Source organism: Pinus tabuliformis, chromosome 3_2 (assembly GCF_031772625.1).
Source record: "Pinus tabuliformis cultivar Carrire ecotype Pingquan chromosome 3_2, CPIR1, whole genome shotgun sequence".
In the NCBI taxonomy this organism is placed as follows: domain Eukaryota; kingdom Viridiplantae; phylum Streptophyta; class Pinopsida; order Pinales; family Pinaceae; genus Pinus; species Pinus tabuliformis.
Window position 1 is genome coordinate 804,553,472 of NC_142302.1, and position 14,049 is coordinate 804,567,520.

The window sequence follows — 14,049 nt, forward strand, 5'->3', positions numbered from 1 at the left end:
TTGTCTCTCCCGCGGCTCTGTAGTTGTGGTAGCTGTGCATTGAATGCAAACGTAAATGTGACAGTACCCTGCCTTGGTAAACTATACAACCCTAATCTTCACGCGCCTTCTCGACTCTTCTCTGTTTATCGTTCTGTTGGCTCCGAGGGTTTGCGAGCTCTGCGTATGGAAAAATGATGGGTGCGCTGTGCTATGGTTCCTTCGCCTTCTGGTAACGCTGCCTTGTCTGTGGCTGCAAGCACAGGAATATCCGGGAAGCGACTTCAGTTTTTGATACAGGTAAAATGTTTCTCCATGCTTCAATTTTTTTACTTGCTCCTCGTTCTGGGTCTAACCCCAAATTGTTCCTCCTCTCTTCAGTTGCTCTGTGGCGTACTCTGCTTCAAAAATATGGCTTCTCCTCTCGCGTTCTCCAGGTAAGGGTTTTCTTTTTTTTTTCGTTATCAGTCTTTATGTTGATTTTAGAGGGTTTCGTCCCTCTGAGCTTTTCTGTGGCTCGAACTCATTCACGCCTGGTTCTTGCAGGTCCTCTCAGGCGACCTGGACGGCGCAAGCCCCTGTGTTCAACGACATTTGGTTGCGTATCTTTTGGTAGGCCTGCAACCTGTTCTGTTCTGCTGAATATGGGTCACTGTTCGAAGGACGGCCCGTCCAATAGTTGGTTGTCCGGTCACTGTGTGGTCCTCTGTTTGCCGTTGTCGTTCTGAGTTGAGTCCTATGTGTGGAAATGTGGCTTCAACGTAACCCGGTTACAAATCTGTTTCAAACCCTAACCTAGGGTTTTATGCTTGACCTGTATAATTGTAATTTCTGGTTGAATTTTCACTCGCCGTGACTATGTTGGTCTCTGTATATGTGAGGGAACTCGACCCTATCGATTCTAGCTATGAATTGCTATTCTGGACAATGTAAATGAAATTCGTTTTTAATGAAAGAAAATTATGGTGATTGATACCTGTGATGTCTTCGCTTGTCTTTCGGTTACGTTGCTGGGCATTCAATTTGTTTGCTTGTCTTTCATTTAGTGGCTGTGCGTTGAACGCATTCGCTCATCCGTAATTGTATTGCTGTGCGCTTGTATGTAAGCGTGACTGCTTGTCTTGTGGCCTGGAATTTATTTAAGATTCTCTCTGCTTGTCTACAATTTAACTATAACTCGTACTTGTACAATAGCCATGACAGTGTGCTTAGTTTATAATAACACAAAGGTCTGTTAAATGATGAAAAACACAGGAATGAAAGATCAACAAATAATTTAGAAAGTAATTTTGATGGACAGTACTTTTCTGGTTTTGAATGCTTGACAATTCTATTAGTAAATTTACTCAACTTATTCTCTTTTGAACTGAACCCCCCTTTTCCAATACATGTATTTTTGGCTTTATAGCCTCTGTCTTCAGTTAAGGCTTACAGTTTGTCTTTTTCTGTTACAAAGACAGTTACATAACTTCTGTTTCTATCCGTAACTATAATCATTTTGCCATTACAAGACTTGTAGGACAGTTAAGAGTTATTTCTCCTAATTACATAAACTACCTTTTAATCAACAATGAAACTACAGTAATCCTAAACTGGAAAAGTAAAGACATCTAACTGTTGCTGACTTGTAAAATAAAGTAAAAGATAAATTATTCCCAATAGAATTTTAACAGTTCAGTTCCTCGCTTGTGAACCTGGTTGGAGTCCTTTCTGCCTCGTCACTGTGAGCTGGATGCTCCTGCATCAGGCTCCCGGGGTGAGAAAAGATCATGAGTCCGGTTCATGAGCTCCTCCACTGATGTCCCTGTTCGTTCAATCTGCCTGGCGTCAAGCCATGAGCTGTCCTCAATCGGATGGTTCTTCCACTTGACCAGGTACTGCAAATAATTTTTCTGCCGAGTACACCTAACTACCTGAGTTTCGAGGATGCTTTCGATCTCAGGAGGTTGGACATAAGGCATTTGTTTCTTCCAACTTTCTCCGTCTTCCTGGGTGTTCCGCGTGGAATTTCCGGGTTCATCCTTCTTCTCTTCCAACAGATCGCCTGTATACAGAAACAAATCTGCCACATTGAAGATAGGTGGTATGCCTACTCCAGGTGGTAGTTGTATTTCGTAGGCATTCGCTAAAAACTTCTACAAGATCTTACAAGGCCCTATCTTCTTGTATTTCAGTTTATTATACGTACCTTTAGGGAACCGCTCCTTACGTAAGTGTACCAGAACTTCATCCCCTACCTCAAAATGAGCTTCTCTTCTCCTCAAATCTGCATGTCCCTTATACTTCGAGCTGCTGTCCTGTAATTTTCCCTTCACCTGTTCGTGTAAATCCCTCATTGCATTTGCAAAATCTTCTCCATCCGCACTCCGTCGTTCCTGTAAACCAAGATCCCGAAGCTCATGCACTCCACGAGGGTGCATGCCATAAAGAATCTGGAAGGGACTGAGACCCGTGCTACGATTCGGCGAATCGTTGTAAGCAAACTCTGCTTGCGCTAGCACTCGGTCCCACATTCTAGAATTTTCTCTGACTAAGCTGCGTAACAGATTTCCTAGACTTCTGTTCACAACTTTTGTTTTCCCGTCGGTCTGCGGGTGGTAAGCAGAACTGTAGCTTAATTGGGTGTTCATCTTTTTCCACAAGGTACGCCAAAAATGTCCCGTGAACTTCACGTCTCTGTCTGATAGGATGGTTGTTGGTAACCCATGTAATCTGACAATCTCATTAAAAAACAAGTGGGCCACGTAAGTGGCATCGCTAGTTTTCCGACAAGGTACAAAATGTGCCGTTTTCGAGAAACGATCTACCACTACCATTACCGAATCATATCCTTTCTGTGTTTTTGGCAGTCCCAACACGAAATCTAAACTCACTGAATCCCAAGGTCTGCCTGGAATAGGCAATGGCGTATACAATCCTGTGTTCTGGCTATGCCCCTTCGCTAGTTGACACACCTTACACTTAACCACAAAACGTTGTACGTCCCGTCACATTCTTGGCCAAAAATAGAAGTGACTAAGTTGCTCCAAAGTCTTGTCAATACCAAAGTGTCCAGCCAAACCCCCACTGTGTTTTTCACGAATGATGTTCTCCCTCATAGAACAGCTGGGGATACACAGTTGTCCTCCCTTAAAAAGCAATTTCTCCTGTATGTTATAGTCCAACCAAGGACTATTTCCTCTTATCAAAGGATTTTGGCACGCCTCATAGGCTTCTCTGAAATCTGTGTCTGTCTTATAAAGATCCCGTAAATGTTCAAAGCCCAAAACCTGCACAGTGCTTTCTTGCAATAGTAAAGCTTTTCTGCTCAATGCGTCGGCTACCTTATTCGGTTTCCCGCTGATATGCTTCAGCACAAAATTAAAACTCTGTAAGTACTCCACCCATTTGGCATGTTTATGATTAAGTTTGTGTTGCTGCATTACATATTGTAATGCAGAATTATCTAAAAACAGCACGAACTCGTTCCCCAACAAATAATGCCTCCAGTGCCTTAGCGCCTGTACCACTGTGTAGAATTCCTTGTCATACGAGGAGTACTTCTGCCTACTCTCATTCAGTTTTTCACTGAAAAATGCCACCGGTCTGTCCTCCTGACTGAGTACAACCCCGATTGCTATTCCACTAGCATCACAACGTACCTGAAATAATTTTTGAAAATATGGTAGCCTGAGAATCAGTCTTTCTATTATTTTCTTTTTCAATAGCTGAAAGCTCTTTTCTGCTGCTTCTGTCCATCGAAAAGGTTGGCTGGCCTTTTTGATGGTCTCCAACATAGGAGCACAAATTCCGCTGAAATTTTTAATAAACTTCCTGTAAAAACTCGCTAATCCGTGGAAGCTACGTACCTCAAACAAATTCTTCGGTGACGGCCAATTTATGATTGCTGTCACTTTCTCCGGATCCATCTTTAATTCGTTCTCCGCTATCACAAATCCCAGATAAATTAACTCTTTCTGCAAAAACGTACATTTCTTCAAATTGATCAATAACTTGTTCTGCTGTAGCTTCTCCAACACTTTACGCACATGCCAGAAGTGTTCTTCTCGTGTCTTACTAAAAATAAGTATGCCGTCCAAATAAACAATTACAAACTTCCCAATATATTCCTTTAGCATCTCATTCATGAGTCTCATGAAGGTGTTGGGCGCATTGCTCAACCCGAACGGCATGACCAGCCATTCATATAAGCCCTCATTGGTTTTAAAAGCTGTCTTCCACTCGTCTCCCTCACGTATCCGAATCTGGTGATATCCGCTCTTAAAATCTATCTTAGAAAAGTAAGCTGCCCCACTCAGACAGTCCATCATATCATCCATACGCAGTAACGGAAACCTGTACCATATGGTGATTTTATTGATGGCCCTGGAATCAGTGCACATCCTCCATTCTCCTCCCTTTTTGGGGGCGAGAACTGTTGGTACAGCACATGGGCTCAAACTCTCCCTGATCAATCCTTTGTCCAATAGCTCCTGCACCTGTTTTCTGATTTCTTCATTATCCTTGGGGCTCATTCGATAAGCTGCCTTATTTGGTAAGCTGGCTCCTGGTATGAAATCAATATGGTGACTAATGCTCCGCTTGGGAGGTAACTTATCTGGCAAGTCGTCCACTACTATATCTGTAAACTCTTCCAACATCTGTTGTATTTCTACAGGCAAATCTGTGATTTCCGTGTGCAACAAAATTGTCCTTGTCTTTCTGACTACAGCATAGTTCATCTTGCTGTTTTCAACCTGCTTTAAAAATTGTTTTCCGCTCATAAGAAACGCCTTAGGTTCATTTACTTCAGCTGCCTCTTTCTCTTCCCTGATAGGCACAAGGGTATTCCTAACCCCATCTTTTTCGAACTTATAACAGTTCAACACCCCATCATGTGTCACTTTTCTGTCATATTGCCAAGGTCTGCCCAACAAGATGTGGCATACATCCATTGGCATAATGTCACAAATAATTTTGTCCTTATAACGTCCTATCTGAAATTCCACTTCACTCTGCTCATCCACCAGCAACTGGTGTCCCTTCTGTAGCCATGAAACTCGATATGGACTGGGGTGTTTCAGACGCTTCAGTCCTAGCTTCTCCACCATCTCAACTGACACCAGATTATCAGTACTTCCGCTGTCAATTATCATTTTACAGCACTTACCTTGCGATTTACAAACTGTCCTGAACAGAGCTTTCCGTTGCGTCTGCTCAATACTCTCATCAACTGGCTTCAACAACACCTTATGCAGCACTAAAGCTTCTCCTGTTTCTGGGGCATTTTCTGCCTCTTGATGGGGTGCTGCTGCTTCCTCCGATTGCGCCACATATGCGCCTCACTGTCCAGTTGAATCTATTTCTGGGCACTCAAAAGAATGGTGCCCCCACTTGTGGCATCTGTAGCACTGGTAACCAGCTCCCCTTCCATGGCCATTTCCTTTGCCGCGCTGAAACGATATGCCACCTCTCGTTCCATATCCTTTTTCTGCTGTTACCGAAGTTCTCGAACTGCTGGCTTCCTCACTGTTGCTGGCAATTCGGCCCCTGCCATAGGACTGGCCTCTTCCTCTGTTAGACCCTCGTCCTCTCCGGGCATTCTGCCTTCGGTTAAGTTTTTCCTCTGCTTTGACCGCGCTCTGGTATGCCTCCTCCATATTATTGGGAGACAAAATACTTATTTCATCCAAAATATCCATCCTCAGCCCATTTACATATCTGGCTGTCCTTTCTGCTGTATCCTCTGTGTATACTGCTCGCAAATTTACTCGATAAAATTCCTCCGTATACTCTTCCACCGTCAAACCCCTCTGTCTCAAATTTTGAACCTGCCTATGTAACGCAATTTGGTAATCTCTTGGCAGAAATCTGCCCTTCAATCTAGCTACCATCCTCGTCCAAGTCTTTATCGGAGGTTTGTTCAATCTCTTCCTCTCATTCTGGACACTGTCCCACCACAGGGTTGCGTGTCCTTTCAGCTTTGTTGCTGCAAATTTGACCCTACGGTCTTCACTAATTTCCTCGCATTCAAAGTACTTGTCCATCTCGCTAATCCAATCTAATACAACATCAATCGATAAACTGCCATCGTAGGTTGGTAATTCTGGTTTTGGTTTGCTATTTGACAATAATACAGACTTCAATAACTTCACCTCTGGTGAATCACCTTCAGCCCCATCTGCCGCTACTTCCACTTCTTCTTCACTCACATCACCTAACTCTGGATCTCTCCTCCTGCCTGCCTCTACTGCTTCCAATCGGGCAGTAAGAACTCTGAGTTCTTCTCTTAACGCCTCATCTGCCATTCTACGGGCACCTCTGCCTCGTCCTCGTCTACCTATATCCATTTCTCCCAAATCTCTTCAACTCAAACAGCTCTGATACCACTCTGATGGCACCCAGCCCACTTGGCGTAGCTTTTGCGCTTTATATGATATTTGGTTTGTTGACGTGGCGGTGAACTGTTGTCTCTCCCACGGCTCTGTAGTTGTGGTAGCTGTGCATTGAATGCAAACGTAAATGTGATAGTACCCTGCCTTGGTAAACTATACAACCCTAATCTTCACGCGCCTTCTCGACTCTTCTCTGTTTATCGTTCTGTTGGCTCCGAGGGTTTGCGAGCTCTGCGTATGGAAAAATGATGGGTGCGCTGTGCTATGGTTCCTTCGCCTTCTGGTAACGCTGCCTTGTCTGTGGCTGCAAGCACAGGAATATCCGGGAAGCGACTTCAGTTTTTGATACAGGTAAAATGTTTCTCCATGCTTCAATTTTTTTACTTGCTCCTCGTTCTGGGTCTAACCCCAAATTGTTCCTCCTCTCTTCAGTTGCTCTGTGGCGTACTCTGCTTCAAAAATATGGCTTCTCCTCTCGCGTTCTCCAGGTAAGGGTTTTCTTTTTTTTTCGTTATCAGTCTTTATGTTGATTTTAGAGGGTTTCGTCCCTCTGAGCTTTTCTGTGGCTCGAACTCATTCACGCCTGGTTCTTGCAGGTCCTCTCAAGCGACCTGGACGGCGCAAGCCCCTGTGTTCAATGACATTTGGTTGCGTATCTTTTGGTAGGCCTGCAACCTGTTCTGTTCTGCTGAATATGGGTCACTGTTCGAAGGACGGCCCGTCCAATAGTTGGCTGTCTGGTCACTGTGTGGTCCTCTGTTTGCCGTTGTCGTTCTGAGTTGAGTCCTATGTGTGGAAATGTGGCTTCAACGTAACCCGGTTACAAATCTGTTTCAAATCCTAACCTAGGGTTTTATGCTTGACCTGTATAATTGTAATTTCTGGTTGAATTTTCACTCGCCGTGACTATGTTGGTCTCTGTATATGTGAGGGAACTTGACGCTATCGATTCTAGCTATGAATTGCTATTCTGGACAATGTAAATGAAATTTGTTTTTAATGAAAGAAAATTATGGTGATTGATACATGTGATGTCTTCGCTTGTCTTTCGGTTATGTTGCTGGGCATTCAATTTGTTTGCTTGTCTTTCATTTAGTGGCTATGCGTTGAACGCATTCGCTCATCCGTAATTGTATTGCTGTGCGCTTGTATGTAAGCGTGACTACTTGTCTTGTGGCCTGGAATTTATTTAAGATTCTCTCTGCTTGTCTACAATTTAACTATAACTCGTACTTGTACAATAGCCATGATATTGTGCTTAGTTTATAATAACACAAAGGTCTGTTAAATGATGAAAAACACAGGAATGAGAGATCAACAAATAATTTAGAAAGTAATTTTGATGGACAGTACTTTTCTGGTTTTGAATGCTTGACAATTCTATTAGTAAATTTACTCAACTTATTCTCTTCTGAACTGAAGCCCCCTTTTCCAGTACATGTATTTTTGGCTTTATATCCTCTGTCTTCAGTTAAGGCTTACAGTTTGTCTTTTTCTGTTACAAAGATAGTTACATAACTTCTGTTTCTATCCGTAACTATAATCATTTTGACATTACAAGACTTGTAGGACAGTTAAGAGTTATTTCTCCTAATTACATAAACTACCTTTTAATCAACAATGAAACTACAGTAATCCTAAACTGGAAAAGTAAAGACATCTAACTGTTGCTGACTTGTAAAATAAAGTAAAAGAAAAATTATTCCCAATAGAATTTTAACAGTTCAGTTCCTCGCTTGTGAACCTGGTTGGAGTCCTTTCTGCCTCGTCACTGTGAGCTGGATGCTCCTGCATCAACAATGGTCAACCATGGTCCAACATGGCATTGTGATAAGGATTGTCTCAATATGAAAATAAACCATGCTCAATCATGGTTGCTTTACTGTTTATAATATTTATATTAAGATTTATATAAGTTGGGTCTATAATATTAGTCCATTAGGTTTAATATTATTCCCTTGGGTTCATTATCCCTTGGGGTTTTAGTATTAAACCCTTGGGTTCCTAATATTAATCCATTAGATCTATAATATTAATCATGGTAAACCATGGTCAATCATAGGCAACCATGTTCAACCATGGTTAAACCACATGGATATGGAAATCAACCATGGTCCAACGTTTTTTTCTCATAAAGATTGTCTCGATATGAAAATCAATCATGGTCAACCATGGTCAACATTGTTTATTTTAGGGTTTATAATATTCATGTTAGGGTTTATATACCTTTGATTTATAATTTTTATACCTTAGGTTTATTATTCCATTGGGTTTATAATATGAATCGATTGGGTTTGTTGATGTAAGCCTTTATATTCCTAGGGTTTAATATTATTCAATAATGGTCAACCATGTTCAAGCATGGTCAACCATGATTCAATGTCACATTGTGACAAGGATTTTGTGAGCATCACCCGATGCAATGAGTGCTAAGTGAACTATTCAAAAATCATGAGAAATTAGTCAGTTACGACTACCTCTCATGGAGATGGTCATACGTAAATGACTTACTTAACGCAGTTGAATCCCAAAAAATGATATCTAATATAATGCACTGCGCAAACCCCCATACTTCAAGGATTTTCTTAATATGAAAAGAAACTATGCTCAACCATGTTTATCTTAGTGTTTTTAATATTTATCTTAGGGTTTTTATACCTTGGGTTTATAACATTACACCCTTGAGTTTAATATTATTCCCTTCGGCTCAAAATCACTTGGGGTTTTAGTATTAATCCCTTGGGTTTATTGTTCCTTCTGGTTTATGATATCAAATGCTCGAGTTTATTATTCCCTGGTTAACCATGGTTGATTATGATGTCAATCGATCAGGGAATTGTGATCAGGAATGTCTCAATATGAAAATCAATGATGGTCAATCATGTTTATTTTAATTTTTATAATATTTATCTTAGGGTTTATATACGTTGGATTTATAATATTAGTCCCTTGGGTTTAATATTATTCCCTTGGGTTCATAATCCCTTGGGATTTTAGTATTAATCCCTTGGGATTATAATATCAATCCATTGGGTTTATAATATTAGTCATTATCAACCATGGTCAATAATAACCGACCATGTTCAACCATGGTCAAACAAGGCTGGATATGGAAATCCAGCATGGTCAACCATGGTCTAATGTTGTGTTCGACAATGATTGTCTCGATATGAAAATCAATCATGGTTTACCATGGTCAAACATGGTTGACCATTGGCCAATGTTGCATATTTGTGATAAGGATTGTCTCTATATGGAAATCAACATAGTCAACCATGGTCAACCATGTTTATTTTAGGGCTTATAATATTGATGTTAGGGCTTATATACCTTGGGTTTATAATACAAATCCCTTGCGTTTATTGATCTAAGGGTTCATATTCCTAGGGTTTAATTATATTAAACAATCATTAACCATAATGAACCATGGTCCAATGTCATGTTGTGACAAGGATTGTCTCAATATGAAAATCAACCATGCTCAACCATGTTTATTTTAGTATTTTTAATATTTATCTCAAGGTTTTATACCTTGGGTTTATAATATTACTCCCTTGGGTTTTATATTATTCCATAGGTTCATAATCCCTTGGGGTTTTAGTATTAATCCCTTGGGTTTATTATTCCTCTGAATTTATATTATCAATCAATTGGGTTTATTATCCCTTTAGGTTTATAATATCAATCATGGTCAACCATTGTCAACTATGGTCAATCATGGGGTTTTAATATTAATCCGCTGGGTTTATCTTTCACTTCGGTTGATAATATCAATTCCTTGGGTTTATAATATCAATCATGGTCAACCATGGTTTGATGTCGCAATGTGACAAAAAATGTCTCCATATAAAAATCATGGAAAATCTTTGTTAACCATGGTCAACCATGATCAAATGTCACTTTGTGACAAAGATTGTCTCAATATGAAAATCAACCATGGCAACCGCAGTCAACCATGGTCCAACGTCACATTGTGACAAAGGATTAATTATTATTATTAATATTATCATTATTAATTATTATTATGTAAAGATGAATTAATTATTATTATTTTTATTTAATTAATTAATATTCATATTATTATTATTTACTAATATTTAATTAAAAAATATTACTATTGTTTAACAATAATTAAATATTTATGTGTTATTTATTAATTTTTATTAGCATATTATTATTATTATTATTATTATTATTATTATTATTATTATTATTATTATTATTATTATTATTACAACATAAAATAAAATAAAATAAAAATATTTATATTGTTTTCTAGTAATAATATTAAAATTTATTTTTTTAATAAAATAAGTAGTTATTTATTTACATTTTATAAAAAATGAATTACAAATTATTATTATTATTATATATTTATTAATAGTTTGTGTCATAGATATAAATAAAGCCTTATGGGTATATCAACCACATTTTCTAAAATAATTATTGTTATTATTAAATAATTAATGTTATGAAGATTATTTTTGTTAATTAATATTACTAGTATTATTATGAATTAATGTTATAATAATAATAATAATATAGTATTATTACTATAATAATATATTAATAATTATATTATATTACTATATAATATAATACAATATAATATATTGTTATATAATATAATATTATTAAAATAATAATATAATATAATAATAATAATTATTATTATAATTATTATATTATAATAATAATAATATATTATTATCATCATTATTATTATATTAATATAATAATAATATAAATGTCTTTTATAATATTACTATTATTTATTATTATTATTATTATTATTATTATTATTATTATTATTATTATATTAGTAGAATAATCATTAATATATAAATATATAAGAATATGGTTGTTATTATTTATATAGTGATTAATAATCATAAATAGTTGGTCTTTTAAAAAACGTACATAATAATTATTAATGTGGTTGATATAGGCCTATCAATGTATATCAACCGCATTGGAAAATGTGGTTGTATATATGCTTGATATACGCCTATCGGCTTATATCAACCATATTGGTAAATGTGGTTGTGCTAGTTATTATAGTGTTGGATAGAAAATAAACTTAGTTCTCACCTATTTCATTGATTTTATCAGATATGAGTGACAGTTGCTTGATAAAATAAAAAGTGAAAAAAGGATGTTTGGACGAACCAACCAAAGATTCTGAAAACATAGTCCTCTTGGAGGAGGAGCAATGACATGGAAAAGTCGAAGTTCTATTGTTGTGGACGAAATTTGAAGTTCTATTGTCGTGGACTAGAAAACTTTAGGCTGTATCTCAGTCATTCAGTCGACTATTATGTTCTTTTTAAATGATAGCATTTCTCATAGTTTGGACCATAGGAATTTTCACCATGTTTAAAGCTCTTATGTAACCCATTTGCAAAAAATCCAAACCTCAGAAGACTATATACGCAATTTCATAATGGGATGTGGGAAATTAGAAGTTATCCAACTGATCATCCAATTTAGTGATAGTTACTTTTTGTCTTGTTTATGAATATGGTGGTGAATTATGTTCTGTTAGGATAAAAGTGAGAATGATATGGGGCAATCTTAGGGAATTGAACTAACTAGCAAAAGCCTCTATGTTAATCTACCCATTTTTTTTAAATCTTCCTATCCAATATTCTATTTTTCTCGGCATGTTTAATTTGATTTTTTTGTTCTCAATCCATGTACCTCACTATTTTCTCTATTTTTTATGAGTCTAAGTAAGGAATCTTGTTATTTACTTTTTCCATATTGATTCCAACAATTCCAAGAAGATGGTATTGTTGTGAAGGTGGAAGCAGAGACAAACGTAGCCTGCAGAAGCAAACATAGGTGTACTATCTAAAGGAAGGTTCAAAGTACCACTGCTCCTATTGTTTCTCTTAGTGATAACACAAAGTCAAGTGCACAAGATGGGCGATTAAAAGCACTTGGCCAACTCAAAGCAAGAAACCCATCGAGAATGGTCACACTATACAATGCCAACATCTGGAAGCGAGGTTTGTCTTATTGAATAAGTCTATTGATTCACTATTTTTTTTGTTATTTTAAATATTGGCTAACATTGAAATACACAGAAGCCAAAAGTACCCACATACACACCCAATTACTTAAGTGCTTTATAACTGTAAGATAGCTTTGTGTTTATCTATGATATAAATGGGATGAAAATGATAAATAATCTTGATAGGGGTATTTCAAGATGCACACGTGACTTCTACAAGGTTCTCCCTAGCATTGATGATGGAGACCTTGAACCCAATTGGCAGTTGGAAACCACTAAAATGATGAAGGAAATCTTGATTAATTTGTTGATATAGGTACAAATGTTCCTATGATAATTTTGTTTGTTGTCAATCTTAGATCTAAAAAAGTTATATATGGGAAATATATTAGCTTTTACTTTGGAATCATAAATTTTGCAAGTGCATTTGAAATTTGAGCTATTTCCAAAGAGATTGTATCTCACTATAGACATCATGGCTAGATACCTTTTTATTCAGAGAAATAGAATATGGAAATTACATTTAGTGGGTATCACTGTGATGGTTATAGCTTGCAAATATTACTTTGGAATCATAAATTTTGCAAGTGCATTTGAAATTTGAGCTATTTCCAAAGAGATTGTATCTCACTGTAGACATCATGGCTAGATACCTTTTTATTCAGAGAAATAGAATATGGAAATTACAATTAGTGGGTATCACTGTGATGGCTATAGCTTGCAAATATCAAGAAATCTAGGTTCTCTATATTTTAGATTGGGAGATGAAATCTAGGTGCTCTATATTTCATATTGGGATATGAAAAAATATAAGTGCTCTATATTTGGGATTTGGAGATATGTTTTTCACTTAAAAATAATGAATAAAAAGTTCCACATCCTTATCTATGTTTAAGCTCTACACGCTTCACATCACATTCCATTTCAACTTCATTCTCCATTTTATTTCAAATTTTTATTTTATAAATACATGGTATTATTTTCCATTCTTTGGATACCTTGTTCCAACAATTTTAATTTTGTAGATATTTACTTTTCTTTGCTCTAGTCTATCTTTCGATGCAGAGTTGGGTTATTTTTGTTTTTGTTTTTTTCTTTAGTTTTGTATTTCTTTTCGTTCAATATCTAGGAATTGTTACAGATTTACCTTTCTTTGCTTCACTCTATCTTTCAATGTAGAGTTGGTTCTTTGCTCCACTCTATCTCTCAATGTAGAGTTGGTTGAGTTATTTATGTTTTGTTTTGTTCTTGAGTTTTTTTGTTCTCCTATGTGGTATGCTATCTAAAGTCCATTTATGAATAAAAAACTGACAAAAATACCATGAATTAAGCCATTAAAAAAAACCCTAAATTATCTTCTTATCAAAATGAATGGCTTTGAAGGGAACACTGGTATCATTGTGATTGTTGCAACCAATAGGGCTGATATACTTGATTCCGCTTTGTTGGGCCTATGACGTTTTGATTGACAAACATTTTAACAATTTGTAAAATCTAACCTGCAAATTTTTTACAACTGGGCATCTATTCCCCATAGTTAAGTCCATATTTTTTATGCAGGCATCTATGGATGTACCAAATGTTAAAGAAGGACATAGATTTTGATAGTGCAGGGTAGCAATAAAAAGTTTGAATAGTGATGTTTCACAAGGAGTCATTTCAATGAGAGTCCTTGGCTTC

General features: G+C 36.9%; 1 protein-coding gene across 1 annotated transcript; it reads right to left on the reverse strand.

The window, feature by feature from the left end:
* Positions 1-5,300: 5,300 nt before the first annotated feature.
* LOC149183039 (uncharacterized) lies at positions 5,301-6,266 on the reverse strand. The gene has a single exon (XM_089414794.1). The coding sequence runs from the start codon at positions 6,264-6,266 to the stop codon at positions 5,301-5,303; it is 966 nt and encodes a 321-aa protein (XP_089270920.1).
* Between the last annotated feature and the right edge of the window lie 7,783 nt (positions 6,267-14,049).

Excerpts from the sequence above, each read along its gene's own strand:
- LOC149183039 (XM_089414794.1), bottom strand. The coding sequence starts at position 6,266 with ATGGCAGATGAGGCGTTAAGAGAAGAACTCAGAGTTCTTACTGCCCGA.